The 15531-nt window shown below is 43.3% G+C and overlaps 1 protein-coding gene across 3 annotated transcripts in view; it reads left to right on the forward strand.

Annotated features, from left to right (window-relative positions):
- LRBA (LPS responsive beige-like anchor protein) overlaps positions 1 to 15531 on the forward strand; it is a gene marked incomplete at its 5' end in the record, with an annotated part of 423662 nt that overhangs the window by 95849 nt on the left and 312282 nt on the right. For all 3 annotated transcript variants that reach the window (XM_084266649.1, XM_084266650.1, XM_084266651.1), the window contains 2 exons: positions 437 to 875; positions 13105 to 13238. In XM_084266649.1, coding sequence (XP_084122775.1) covers positions 437 to 875; positions 13105 to 13238 — 573 coding nt within the window. The remainder of the gene's footprint in view (positions 1 to 436; positions 876 to 13104; positions 13239 to 15531) is intronic.

The raw sequence follows: 15531 nt of genomic DNA on the forward strand, positions 1-15531 counted from the left end.
TTGCTGTGTAGGGGTGATTAATCTCACTAAAGTAGCTAAGTATTCACGAATTCTCATTGGAGAAACGTTTCTATTTTGCATAAGGTCAAATATACATAGACTGGCAGCTTTTTGTTTCCACTCTAAGACTTCTTTCTCCTTCTTTAGGTCAATCAATTAATTTTCATTCTTTGTTGAGTCAGTATTGTCTATTTCCTTGTCTCACTTTTTGTGTGTTACAACTTTTCAGGTGCCTCTAAAATGAGAAACTTTTCTGATTTGTTTCCTGTTAAATACTCACAAATAATGCTGGGTCTCTGAGTAGTCAAGAGGAAATACTTACAACTGTGTTATTTCACTTGTCACCTACTGTTGTAACTTCTTTAGGAGAAATGTGGGGAATGCAGTTCTGTTAATAATGAACCAAAAATGTATTTTCTCTTCTCTGTGTGAACAGACGTGGAAAACCCATCTGCTGCTCTTGGTGCTTCAGCCTCCTCTGAAGATTCAGCAAGTACAGCATCTGTACGAAGGAGGGATTCTGGTCTTGGGGAGGAACCAGCTTCAGGGCAACCAACCAGCTCTGGTGGTGTTGCTGAAGCAGGACCTCTGAGTGTCAGCGCGGGTCCGGATGCAATCAGTGAAGTACTAAGCACGCTCTCGTTAGAAGTGAATAAGTCTCAGGAGGGTAGAAGTGAGATGGGAGCTGAGGACAGTAAGCCTGCAACCTCTGTGCCAGCTGCAAAAAATGTCAATGTGAAGGACATCCTGAGAAGCTTGGTAAGCACACCTGCTGATGGGACTGCAGTGGATGCTGCCCTTCTCTCACCAGCCTTCCTCGGCGTTCTTGGCGATGGAGCTGCTGAGCATCCTGTACAGTTCCACTCCTTTGACAGGTAAGGCAACTCCTGAAGTATTTGTGCTGTTGTGTTGTGTTTAAAATGTCTGTAGGGAACAGAAAGATTCCCATTTCAGTTCACCAGATGTCATGTACAGCATCATTTAGTACTTAATATGATCAAGGTGCTTTGATTAACAAGTAGAACTGTTGACTACTAGTATCATGTAGGTTCACTGTGAAGGTGTGCTCTGCTATGTGTGGGATGCTGTGTTATGCTGCAAAAGAGTGTGGAAATGAAAATTGGCTGGTGTGGGTTGTACTTGAAGGTCTTGAAGCCAGCACCTCTCTGTAAGAGTGAACTCTTGTCTCTCCATACACAGAATCACAGAATCACAAGGTCGGAAAAGGCCTTTAAGATCATCAAGTCCAACTGTTTCCATCCTATGCTAAACCAATATTTAAATGGTTAACCATACATGTTACAGCTCAGAAGCAATATGGTGAGAGGGTCAAGAAATTGCCTAGAAATGACTGCAAGAGCAAAAGAAAAGATTAAGGGTGTAAACTGTTCTTTCGCTTTTCCAGTTCTCCTGTTGCTGGGAGTGTTTTCCCTCTTTTCCTGTTTTTTGTTTTTCCTGCTCTCCCATTCCTAGATGAGTGCTGCTGTCCTGTGCACACTTAGTTTTCAAGGACTCGGGAAATAAAATGGACACAATATAATTCACTGGAACAATGTGTAGATGAGCTTGTGTATTGATCACAAAGCTCTATTTGACTTCTGTTACTGTGGGCCTGCAGAAAATCCTGGCTTAATAGTTACAAATGGATCAAAACCTATCATCTAGGTGTCCTGCTTACACAGTGCTCTGATGTTGAGTTAGGAAAATGCATCTGTGTTCTGCCTTCTGGTGCTAAAGGCTGACTTGAAATCTCTTCAGGCTTCATTCATTAGGTATATCCCCGGGCTGTTTGATTTGATTTGTTGTAATAGCTTTTAAAATTTAATTTTAGTAAATATCTGCCTTGCTTAATACTCAAATGCTGAGGTGAATTGAAAATGGGGCATTCCTGCTTTCTTTCTTTGCCTTTTGAATTGAAGTCACTCCTGATGACACTTCTGGTGTCCACGATGTCTTGGTCTTGTTAGCTTCTTATCTTTTCCCTAGTAGGCCAAATTGTCTTTTACTATGCTTGCTGACTCTTATCTCCCCAAGATTCCCAAAACCAACAAAGAAAACAAAGAACAGAAGGAGGAATCCTATAACACTTACATTCCTAACTCTAGAAAAGCCATGGTCCGATCCTGAAATCCTACGGTTGATCTTCTGCAAGGGAATCCAGTGTTACCATACCTGTATCCGATCTCCTCCTCATTCCTCACCTTTCTCTGGCTCCATGGCTTTGCACTCTGTGGCTGCCTTGCTCAAGCTAGCAAGCTCAGATGAACCAAGAAGGGAGGGCAGCTCTCCCAGGGGTGTGGATGCTGCTGTCTCAACATGTCTTCTGAGATCAGATTGCTGTACCATGAGTAGGGGAAGAGATGGTGGCGGTTGGCTGGGTTAGGCATTGATGGTGTATGCTAGTGTTTGGCCCTGTTGCTTTCATCTCAAAGTAAATCCTGTGTTCTGCTCATGGTGCTAACTGGGAAGATGTGCTGTGGGAGCAGGAGGAGAGTGGAGGCAGAGGGGAAAAATTGGGAGAAGAGGGATGCTGAATGAGAACTTGTCACACCTGTCTCCCCGCTGATGCTCAAGCACATTTAGCACTTCCCCATTGAGACTTATCGTTTCTCTTTACAACCAGGGAGTGACTGATGGGAAACAACCTAACATCTTTCCTCAGGAAATTCTCACTGTTCCTTGCTGAGCAGTACTGATTTGAGCCACAAAAGGACGTTTGTCTGGAGAGCTGGTACAGAAGTGCAGGTTGCATTTTGGAATCGGTTTTTAGCTATTGCTGAACCTGAATGTTTGCTCTGCCTGTGCAAATCTGAGCTGGCTTGGTGTAAAGCAGGTTAATGAGACAGGGAGCTGTTGGGAACTTACAGTCCTGATATCTGACAGGGGTAGATTAAGCCTACAAAACCTTATCAGAGGAAGCTGATTTAATTTGGTGCGTACGCTAATGAAATGCTGGCCATTAGTAGCAGCCCTTCGGTCACTTGCAGTTCTGTGTTGTTTTTTCTTTGTGGTTAAAGTCAAATAAAAAAAACCCAACCTTGAGGTGCAGTGTGTTTGAGAAGCAAGTTCCTCTTTTGCCCCTTTAGTTTTCCTTGTGCAGTGATGCACTGTCCCAGATGGACCCCTCTCTCCTTTCTCCCACCTCTGAAGCCCTAGCCATTTGTAACCACAACTCTCAAAGTTCTCTCACTTAGCATTGAGCCATAATTGTTGTATCAGCTACCCAGAGGAAGCCAGTGTGGTGAATGAAGGAATATACACAGAGGAGTGAAAGGAATGGACTGTAGCAGACAGCACAGTGCTTGTGAATGGAAGAGCAGAGGGCAAGGGCTTTTGTGGGGGCTGTGTGTTTCTAAGGTGGCTTAATTTTCCATTTCCTTCCTTTTGAGGTAGACATGAGTATACTTAAAGATGCAGAAGTCTTACCTCTGGTTAATTATCACAGAATTGTATCATAGGATAGTAGGGGTTGGAAGAGACCTCAAGAACTTATTGAGTCTAACCCCCTGCCAAAGCAGGGTCCCTAGGACAGGTCACACAGGTCGGCATCCAGATGGGGCTGGAATCTCTCCAGAGAAGGAGACTCCACACCCCCTGGGCAGCCTGTCCCAGGGCTCCTTCACCCTCACCAGGAAGAAGTTCTTCCCCAGATTGGGGTGGAACTTCCCGGGCTCCAACTTGAGGCCATCGCCCCTTGTCCTGTCCCCACAGACCCTGAGGAGAGGCTGCCCATGTCCCCCTGTGTCCCACCCTTCAGCTATTGATCCCCATTGATCAGATCCCCTCTCAGGCTGCTTCTCTCCAGGCTGAACAGCCCCAGCTCACTCAGCCTTTCCTGGTAGGAGAGATCCTCCAGCCCTTTAATCACCTTCACAGCCTCCGCTGGGCTCTCTTCAGGAGATCCCTGTCAATTATCATCCAGTAGTGACATGCATGGTCTTGCATCTATGGTAAATACATTGATCTATGATGAGGTGTGGTGCTAACTAGCTAATAAATCAGTTAACAAAAAAGGCAAACTAACTGTGTATATTTAATATTTATATTTCAAGTTGTACAGACAGAGTAAGTTTCATGACCCTCAAAGGTGACTGTGTCTTTATCTAGTACAACTCTGCTTAAAATGTAATTTCATCCTGTGAAATGACATCAAGTGACAAAAGTGGGGAGGAATTGTACCAGGGAAAGAAAAACCTTTTCACAAGAAGCTATAATAGAGTTGGCAGTTGTAGCTCTTATCTCTCTGGGGTAAACAAAAATACTAAGGTACATTGGGAAAGTTTGGGAAATCAGGCTTTGGGATGCTCTCTTATTTTCTGTTTCTGGTTTATATTTATTATATTATTTGATGGCAAACACAAATTCTGTGACTTAACCTTCCCCCCCCTCCCCCTTTAAAAACACTTTGTTAAAAGTTGTTCCCATGTAGCAGTTTAGCAGTGGGGTATCTCTGGGAATTTCAAAGCATCTCTCTGATCCTGCATTTATCTCAGGAATGCTGTGTCAGAAATCAAAACTCTCCTCATATCTTAAGGATTATCAACTTCCCAGCCATAGCTGGAGAGTATACAGTAACAGCTCTGTGAGTGAAACCTTACTGAAAGGCTGCCAGGTTGGAAGCCTTTGCAAACAATTAGGTGGATGTGTTCATTCCCATGCCAAAAATCTTCTCCTTATCTTATGTGAAGATGCAATCTGGTGATTAGTGGGTGCCGGGGGTTTATCGTGATAAAGTTCAAGACTTGTGTTGGCTTTTTCCCAAGGTCTATAGGGACATGAATTAATGTCCTAATTTCACTGTGTCCTGAAACTGCAGTTTTCTTATTTAATAGTAATCTTGTAGGGGGAGAGGAAAAAAAAAATGATATGGGGGGAAGGGAGAAGGCTAATGCAAGCAAATTTAAACAAAACAGAAATAAAAATAACCAAAGAGAGATGAAATTTCTCCTCAGTTAGTTTAATAAAACCCATAACTTACCACTTGCCATTTTTACTGTGCAATTTAAAATAAAGTCTGGGTCTCTCCTGGCTTCTGCTGCTCTTTGTGGAAACATTCAATAATCACATCGTTACAGGAACCTGATGCTGAGGGTTCAGAGGAATAAAGACCCTTAAATCATGGTGTTGTACTGTAAGCTCACAGCTGCAGCGATGCTGCACCTTACAGAACAGATATGTTAATGAGCTTGTTTGTCTTTGTGGAGCATTGTAAGCTACTTAGTTTGGCTCAGCCTGTATTTATGTATGTCCTGGTTTTTGGCTGGGATAGAGTTAATTTTCACAAGAAGCTGGAGGGGATGCAGCCAGGAGAGCTGACCCAAACTAGCCAAAAATTCATAGAATCACAGAGTGCTGTGGGTTGGAAGGGATCTTAAAGATCATCAAGACTCAACCCCCTGCCATGGGCAGGGACACTTCTCACCAGCCCAGGCTGCTCAAGGCCTCATCCAACCCGGCCTTGAACACCTCCAGGGCGGGGGCAGCCACCATCTCCCTGGGCAACCTGGTCCAGGGCCTCACCATCCTCAGAATAATTTTCTTCCTAATATCCAATCTAAATCTAACCCCTTCCAACTTAAAGCCATTCCCCCTCATCCTATCACTCCATGCCCATCTAAAAATTCCCTCCCCAGCTTTCTTGTAGGCCCCCTCAGGGACTGAAAGGCCACTATAAGATCTCCCCAGAGCCTTCTCCAGGCTGAACAGCCCCGACTCTCTGGTATGGAATACCATAGATGTCATGCACAGTACGTGTGTGGGGCCTGGCCAAATCACTGCTCCTGAACTGGCTCGACATCTGGCTTTGGGGGTGAGCAGATTGCATTGTATATCATCCCTTTGTATATTCCGTTATAGGAACTGGGTTTGTTATTTCCCCCTCCCTTTGCTGTCCCAGTAAACTGGCCCTACCCCAACCCATGAGTTTTACCTTTGTCTTCCCATTCTCCCCCCACATCCCACCAGGGAGGAGGGATGAGCGAGTGGCCCTGTGGTGTTCAGCTGCTGGCTGGGGATGAACCCCGACAACACGTTTGTCAGTCAGTAGCATGAGTGTGCCTTTCTAATGGCTGGTTGTGGGATTTCACTTAAATTTAACCAAATTCCCTTTTTTCATATGGAATAAATACATTTTAGACTTCATTGATTTGGGCCTCAAATGTAAAAAGAATAAACTTACTGATAAGATTAAGCCTACTAGGCACAGGTAGAGGCAATGGATATCTTTAGATCAAGGCACATAAGCTGTGATGACACTCAGCTTTTCAGGCACACCAGCAATTTGCATTTGGCAGGGGCTGAACAGTCAAACCATTTGAAGTCTTCTCCCTGCCAAACTGATTTTAAAGTTCTCTTTCAAAATGGATTGTATTCTTTCTATCATCTCATCCCTTCACTCCCCAACCCCCCAAGTCCTCTCATGGGTTTGAGACTCCCATTCTTCCTTTTTCCTCGGGTATTTCAAGGGGGACAGAAGAGAATGGGTATTATCTACAGACAGGAGAGCCCAGAGAATGACACTGATGTGGCAGGCTGCTTTTTTGGCTCACAAAGTAGAGGTAAAAATAAGTCTCTGATCCTCTTTATTGGCCTTTTGCTTTTACTGCTCAGGAGCCCTGCAGTGGGCATTGTTCTGGGAGCCTGGAACAAGACTAACTTCTTTCAGGTTTGAATTAAACCCATTATCCCATAGGGAAATGGACAGACTGTCACCTGTTCAGTGCTAAGAAATGGAATGCTAAGAATTAAAACTGTATAAATTCCTGTATGTCAAGAGGAATCAGATCTCATTAAGTATTTTTAAATTATAGTGAGGTCATCAGTTTGGCCTGGCTCATGTTGTATTAGGAGTATTTGACACACACCCAAAGAAAATTTGTAACTTAAAATATATTTAAAATAATTGCAGACTTGCCAACTTAAAAAAAAAAAAACACAAAATTTAGGAAAATGTACTAAAAATTTTGGACAAATTTACAGATGTTTTGTATCTATATTGAAACAGAAGAGTCAGTGATCTGAAACCAAGAGAGCTTTGAATAAGTAAATCTTTATAGAATTTGGTAGAATAGATCATTGTTGTGTAAGCCTTTGTCTGCAGTGGAAGTCAGCGTTCAGCTCAGTGCTCTGTGCTCACTCAGCGGTGAGTAATTGTCTGCAGCGCGAAGGCTCCTTACGCTGCAGCGTAATTGGGACTAATAACACACTGACCTTCTGGCTAAGGTGTATTTATGGTGGCTGGTTCTCACTATGCCAGCCCTACATTTGTCAGTTCACATGCTGTGAATTCCTGCTTGAAACCTTAAATATTTAATTTTACATTAAAAAGAAGACGGGCATCTAGTATAGGCATGGAAATGAGGTGTCTAAAGTATGCATGAAAAGGAGCATGGCCAGCAGGTCAAAGGAGGGGATCCTCCCCCTCTGCTCTGCCCTGGTCAGACCTCACCTGGAGTGTTGTGTCCAGTTCTGGGCTCCCCAGTATAAAAAAGCCAGGGATCTCCTGGAGAGAGTCCAGCGGAGGCTGCGAAGGGGATGAAGGGCCTGGAGCATCTCCCCTGCCAGGAAAGGCTGAGGGAGCTGGGGATGTTCAGCCTGGAGAAAAGAAGCCTGAGAGGGGATCTGATCAATGGGTATCAATAGCTGAAGGGTGGGACACAGGGGGACAATGGGCAGCCTCTTCTCAGTGTCTGTGGGGACAGGACAAGGGGCCATGGCCTCAAGTTGGAGCCCAGGAAGTTCCGCCCCAATGTGGGGAAGAACTTCTTCCCAGTGAGGGTGAGGGAGCCCTGGGACAGGCTGCCCAGGGGGTGTGGAGTCTCCTTCTCTGGAGAGATTCCAGCCCTGTCTGGACGCCGCCCTGTGTGACCTGTCCTAGGGACCCTGCTTTGGCAGGGGGTTGGACCCCATGGGCTCTGGAGGGCCCTTCCACTTCCTACGATTCTGTGATTGTGTGATCGTTTTCATTGTAGTACTCGAAGTCTGCTTGAGATACACCTTAAGAACATTTCTAGTGTGGTGGTTCTTGTATCTGAACCTCAGAATAATAGATGTTAGAATACACAAGTGTAACCCCAAAGCATATAGTTAGTTGAAATGGTGTGATAACGTGAATGTTAAGGAATAAAATGTATTGATGGTTTCATTCCATGTGACATCTCTAACCTTGTGTGAGGTTGCTTAGTGTACGTTGATATTCTAGTGGGCTGTTTAGTCTGAGGTTGCTTAGTGTATGTTGGTACTCTGATGGGATGAGTACATGATCACAGATGGATATTAAAATATATTACTTGTGTAGATTGAAGGATATACACTCTGAGGCCCATTGTTGATGAGTGTTTTATTCACATGTACAGCGATATTTAACTTCTTAAGAAATACTTATCACTTTAGCTATGGAAAAAAGACTGCCTTACCTGTGTGCTGCTTAAAAGCAAGTGCCCTATTACTTGAGATAAACACATGAATTTTTAAGATACTTTAAGACAAATTTACCCAGTTTAATAATGTAATAAACACTCCATGTTTTCCACATAGTTCGTTTACAAGATTTGATCTTGACTTTTCTACTGTCACGTTCTTTCTGCCAGTTGCATACGTTTTACCTATATTAACATTTAAATAATCTTCTAATAGGAGAACACAAAGGAACAGTGATGGTAAGTGGCAACTATTTCTGTTGCATTTCCATCTAAATATTCAGAGGAAACACCAGATTACCACACAAAGCAAGCAAAACACAGATTTTGTAGTGTAAAGAAACGTGGCCAATGTTTATGCTTTAGATGCCTTAATTTGCTTTCTAGTGTGTGTGGTAAATTGGAACCTGTATGTGATTGACAATCAGAACTTCAGTGCCTTGAAGCAGACCTGGAAATGGAAGTTCCTAAAAGAAATCCTGTGAGTGTAATGCTGGGTGGTTACACCGTTGAAAGGGAAGATGTACATAGTAGTAACTACTACTTTACACATAGTGCAGCAATGTACAGCTGGAATGATGTTAAGTTACATTAATGGACTGGTTTATTGTTCTGGATCTATTCTAAGGGTTGGAATGTCATACCAACTGGCCAGAGGACGAAGTGCATTCAGGGCTTGGGGTTTCTTTACATCACATTTTTGGACCATGCTGAGCGCTGTTTTTGGCTGGGTGCTTCAGATTGACACAGTCGTCAGGAGAAGGAACCTTCTCTACTCACCAGAAATACTGTTGGTTTTATTTTGGCTGGAAACCTCAGAATCATTTCAGTTGACTGTTGAAGATCACTAAGATAAATTCTGTCCAGAACTGGTCTGAGGCTAGAAACAGCTTTATGGTGAGTTGCTCACAGCCTCTGTTTTTTTCTAAGGTTCACGGTTTTATTTTCACATGAAACAGCAGTTTCTCCAGCCCTGTACTCTTGTCCTTTATCTCACTGAATAGTCACAGAATGCAGCAGAAGGCTTTGGCTGTAGCGCATCACCAACACTCTGAATCCTTGAGCACGCTTGTAACTGAGGGGACTAAGATATAACAGGATCTTTAAATACATGGATTATTGTAGGTTTCAAATTTTTTTTTCCTTAAAAGCTAATTTTTTTCCTGTTTCCAGTAGTATGTGATAAGCAACCTGAGTTTCTCAGGAAACTTTGTGAGATGCAGGTGTCCTTTAGTCAAAACACATGGTGACTGTGTCTGGAATTTTGGAGGGCAAATCATATGAAGGAGCTGGGGCTGTTCAGCCTGGAGAAGAGGAGGCTGAGGGGAGACCTTCTCCCCGCCTCCACTGACCTGCCAGGAGGATGCAGAGAGGTGGGGGATGGTCTCTTCAGCCAGGGGACAGGAGATGGGATGAGGGGGAATGGCCTCAAGCTGCCCCAGGGCAGGGTCAGCTCAGCTGGGAGGGAAAAGTTCTTCCCTGGCAGAGTTGTGGGGCTGTGGCACAGGCTGCCCAGGAAGCAGGCTGAGTCCCCACCCCTGGGTGTGTTTAACAGACAGGGAGATGAGGTACTGAGAGATCTGGGTCAGCACAGGACAGGGATGGTTAGACTTGATCTTAAAGGTCTTTTCCAACCTTGTCAGTCTGTGAATACACATGTGCACACTTGTGTGTACTGTTAATAAGGCAGCACATGTTCTTTTGTACTCTGAAATCCAGAAACCTGTCTGTATTAGAGGTTTTTTTATTCCTTGAAGCAATAGAAATTATGTTGGCTCTGTTGCTCTACTTTGCAGCTGTCTATTAGTGCCGTATTCCTGGTCCTAGTGATCAGAGGAGCATCCTGAGACCCTTTTAAGGGTCTGGGTCTGGCTTGCCCTTTATGACTTAAAACACCACCTGCTTTGTAGTTGCTGGGGCTCTTGGTGGAGTCCAAGTAGGATCAGTAGCATTCCAATGACATGACCATTCTGTCTGTGATTGACTTGGTGGTTTTCCATTTAAAATTAATTGCATGAATTCCATGTTTTGAACAGACAGTACCTCTGTGTGCACAATTGCTACTACACGTGAACCAAAATTGGTCACTGAACATTCTCCCCCATCACCATGTACCCAATGTAATTGTGTTTAAGAATTACAGAATGTGGAAGGTTGGAAGGGACTTTAAAGGGCATCTAGTCCAACCCTTTGCAGTGAGCATCTTCACTAGATCAGGTCACTCAGAGCCCCATCAAGCCTGACCTTGAATGTCTCCAGGGATGGGGCCTCCACTACCTCTCTGGGCAACATGTTCCAGTGATCAACCACCCTCAGAGTGAAAAACATTTTTCCTAGTATCCAACCTAAATCTCCCCTTTTCCAGTTTAAAACCATCACCACTTGTCTTATCGCTCCATGCCCTTGGGAACAGTTCTTCTGCAGCTTTCCTACAGGCACCTTTCAGGGATTGGAAGGTGCTATAAGGTCCCCCTGGAGCCTTCTCCTCTCCAGGCTGAACCAGCCCAACTCTCTCAGCCTGGCTTCACAGGAGATGGGCTCCAGCTCTTTGTTTGTTTTTGTGGCCTCCTTTGGACATACTCCAGCAGGTCCATGTCCTTCTTGTGTTGAGAGCTCCAAAACTGGACACAGAATTGCAGGTGAATATTAGTAAGTGCCAAGTGGACAATTATTTCTGTAAGATAGTGGGTGTGCAAAGAACCTGAAGAAATATTTCCAGCTCGTGCCCTGAGATCTCATGGAGTCCACATGAATAGATAAATGTTCATAACATGTCTGTATGATTTGGGTTTTAATATTATTTCTTCAATTGGAGATCTGTACAGTAAAAGCACTTAAAATCTGCAAACATATTCACCTGGGTTTAAGTGTTTGACCATGAATCTTGGAGAAACATCCAAAGGTTTGCAATATGTGGGTTCATGTTGTACTCAGTAAATGTGTATTAATTTCCTAGCCCCTTCCAGGCATTTCCATGTATGTTGTAGAGTAGTAGTAATACTTTCCTGACAGTGAATGTCACAGCTTCTTGAGTGAGAGATCCCTTCCAGATACCTGCAGGACACAAAATTAATTGGCAATGTGGCTATAATTTAGGAGACAGTCACAATGTATGATTGTGTTCATGTGCATTGTTCATGTTTCAGGGAAACTGGCATGAGTGGAGGAGGGACATTCCTGGTTTCAGCACATTGTCTTGACTTGGGGCTCAGGTGTCGTCGCCTCTACTTTTTTAGTGTATAGTTAACATTAGCAGTCACCCTTATAATGATATGACATGTACAGCCTGCAAGTATGGGGCCTGCCTACTCCTGCCATTAAGGAGGGTTGATTTAATCAGTAACGTAGCTTCTGTGACATCCTTTGGACTGAAGAAGGGAGTCAAATAACCATCCTTTCACCCCCTCCCCATTCTAGCAAGAACTATTTTAGAAATATTTCAGTGAACTTCTTTGGCTGCTGTTATCACACCTGAATTTGGGTGAAGTTTCTAAGTTACTTTATTCAGCCAATGAATATTTTAAAGCTATTAAGGGAATACTTTCAGTGTGTTGTTATAGTACTGTCAACAAAAGATGTGATTAAATAAATTGAATGTTGAAGACTTTCGGCTTACGGTTAACACCAGGTAATTAAAAGTAAGCGCTGCTGTGGGAGTGCATTATATATCAGCTGTACTCTTTACCTCATTAGCTGGGTTTTTGCATGTTTATGGAGCTAACTTGCAATTAAAAATGCCTTTAACGTATGCTAACATAGGCCTTTTAGGTATTTGGAATAAAGCACTGCAATGTAATTGAAATTGGTATAGCATAAATAGAGGTCTTGGTAACGCGTGAGATAAATCTCTGTGCCTAACTTGTCACTTTGCATCTTTTCCTCCTGTGTAATCTGTAATGCTGACTCTAAGGCCTGATGTTTAACTTGTGTAAGAGATGGAGAGTCTCCCTTCCACTCCAAAGAACACTTTGATTTGTTATATAAGTAAAACTTCACTGACAAGATACAGTCAAATTCATGCTGTAGCTGTATTTTCAAAGGTGTGTGAATGTTGGTGCACACGGATATGTTAGGATGGTTTTTTAGCTGTAGTATATCCTCCAATTAGTCTTCTCTTCTGTGTTAGCATGCCAGGAGCAGTATGCTGTCAAGGCATAATTTCTTCTCAGCAAGAGTGGTTGGGCATTGGACCAGGTTGTCCAGGGAGGGGGTGAAGTCACTGTCCCTTGAGGTATTCAAGGAATGGTTGCATGAGGTACTTAAGGACATGGTTTAGTAAGTCATGTAAGTGCTGGGGGATGGTTGGACTGGATGATCTTGGAAACCTTTTCCAACCTTAGTGCTTATGTGACACTGTAGTACCTTTTGTAAATAGGTGCTGGAAGTTTAAACCCAAATTTTAGGGAAACCAAAGTGAAAAATAAACCTGCTTGCAGATCCCTTGTCCTACTGATCTTCTAACCATGTGCTTGTGTTTCAGGGATTTTGCAGGAGTGGATGAGGTATTAAAATGTATGACAAAAACTCAACAAGGGGGAAGTGTCCTTTAGGTTAATGTACATTGACAAAGATGATGGCAGAAGAAAATAGGGAATGACAGAGAAGTGTATGTGCTGGATGTGTAAACAAAGATCACTCTGCATGAACCTTCATACAGCATTACTTACCAGGTTTTGTCTTCACCTAGGAGTGTCGTTGTACCACCGAAGAAATCAACTCTTTCCTCATCTGCAGCTGCCATGGGTGTTCCTACAAATGCTGTCAGTGTGGTTTCTTCTTTAGATTCAGCCCAAGCCGTGGATTTGTCAGGAGAATCTCCTGGTGAGTAAGGGTAAAACAAACAGCTTAAATCCCAGCTCTTCCTCTCTTGATTCTCTCTTCCTCACCATTCACTCTGAATACAAATGACCAAGTGGTTTTTGTTGTGTTAGGTGAAAGTGAGATGTTTTTCAGTAGTTCTACATATCTCAAAACAATGTAGATGAGAATAATTGTTATTGAGGCATGAAGTCATTAGTTGCCTTCCATTGTAATACTAATGTGTGTGTGTATAATCTGTCTATGTGTAAGAGTCTTGCTTATACTAATAATATTGATACTTATTGCTGGTTGTATTTTCTTGGGGAAAATGTGCCAGTAACCTGGGAAGATGGTGTTTTTACCCTTTTTTTGCTAACTACTGGAGTGTTTGTTGTCTAACGTCCTAAACTACCGAGTTAGACAAAAGGACCTTTGAGATTCTTGCATCCTGCATACTACTTCACCTGTATCTTTGTCTTATGTCCTCCCATAGCAGCCTGCAGGCCTGCATTAGCTGTGCCTCTAACAAAGACCCATACCAGATACTTTGCAGGGAATTAGACATGACTCTAGGTTAAACTGGACCAAATATCAGTGGGTTCACAAATATAAGAATTCATCATTTCTCATATTTTTGAGAGCTTATCCCCCTAGATGATTTTATTATTCCTGGGTTTGATGCTGTACTCCACAGATGTAAAAACCCAACCTGTTCATAAACAAAGAAATGCAAAAATAGTATTGCAGTAAAAAAAATAAAATCATAGAATCATAGAATGGTCTGGGTTGGAAGGGACCCCAAGGATCACAGAGCTCCAACCCACTGCCACAGGCAGGGCTACCAACCTCCAGGCCTGGAGCTACACAAGGAAGCCCAGGGCCCCATCCAACCTGGCCTTGAACACCCCCACAGATGGGGCACCCATCCCCTCTCTGGGCAACCTATTCCAGCCCCTCGCCACTCTCTCTGCAAAGAACTTCCCCCTAACATCCAATTTAAACCTTCCTTCCTTTAGCTTTAATCCATTCCCCCTTGTCCTGCCATTATCTACCCTTTTAACAAGCTGATTCCCCTCCTGTTTCTCTGCTCCCTTCAGGGACGGGAAGGCTGCAATGAGGTCCCCCCACAGCCTTCTCCTCTCCAGGCTGAACCAGCCCAGCTCCCTCAGCCTCTCCATAGGGGAGCTGGTCCAGCCCTCTGAGCATCTCCGTGGCTCCTCTGACCCCTCTCCAACAGCCCCACATCTTTCTTGCACTGGGGGCCCCAGCTCTGGACACAGGACTCCAGCTGGGGCCTCCTGAGGGCAGAGCAGAGAGGGACAATCACCTCCCTGTAATCCTAACCTTTTTTGGAGTTCTTTTGCCTTCATCTAGTGGAAGAAATGCAAGTATCTGAGCCATATTCTTCAGAAAGTCAAGATTTCTTACAGTTTTTATAGAGCAGGCATGCTATATTAACTCCTTTAGTATAAATCCAGTGTATTTGAAAGCTTACTTTATGTTCCAGATTTTTCTTTATGTAAATCATAAGTTTATTTATAAATCCTAATGTATTTGTCCAAGGATAGACGTGGTACTGCTAAGTAGGACTGAAAATTATATACAAGTGTTTCCAATAGCTTTAGCCTGAGGTCAGTTCAGCGTTGATGGTAAAGTAATTGCTTTGGACAGTTTTTTCAGCAGGAACAAAATTGAGTAGGTTGTTTATAAGCCAAGTGGTCCTTTGAACCCCTAGTCTCTCTGGTCGTTCTGTATGAGATAAATGATGTTTAACCTTATATGCTGTGTCAAAGGCATGGTTTTCTACTTAGCCCTGTTAAAGTCACAAGGCTGTGGGGGATCTCATCACTGTTTGTGCCCATGAAGTTTAACATCAAGACTTAGACCTGATTTGCATCTTAATCAAGGAAATCTCAATCTGTGCCTGATCGTTGGCTTTTCTTTTCAACTTTTGAATTTCTTGCTTCCTGTTATTTTATCAATTTACGTTGAAATTGCAAAGACTTGGGGAGAAAAATGCAGTCCCTTGTCATGTGCTCTAGTACTTGTGTGCCTGGAAGATATTTTTTTGCCATCTTCAAGTGCCCATTGCATTGCATTGCATTTTTGATCTCAAAAAGGTTTTGCTCCATCCATGATAAAGGAAACATACTGAAATCTAGTCTGTCCCTATTCTTTGTAGAAGGGAGAATCCATCTTGTCACTGAAATTGTAGGAGGTGGTACTACACTAGTCTAGGAGGGGTGTTTTCACTAGGAAAATTAGTTACTGTCTTTCAAAATGTGGCAGTTCTTTGGGGGAGATTGGCTTTGAG

The sequence above is a fragment of the Gallinula chloropus genome (genome assembly GCF_964237585.1).
Source record: "Gallinula chloropus genome assembly, chromosome: 7".
In the NCBI taxonomy this organism is placed as follows: Eukaryota; Metazoa; Chordata; class Aves; order Gruiformes; family Rallidae; genus Gallinula; species Gallinula chloropus.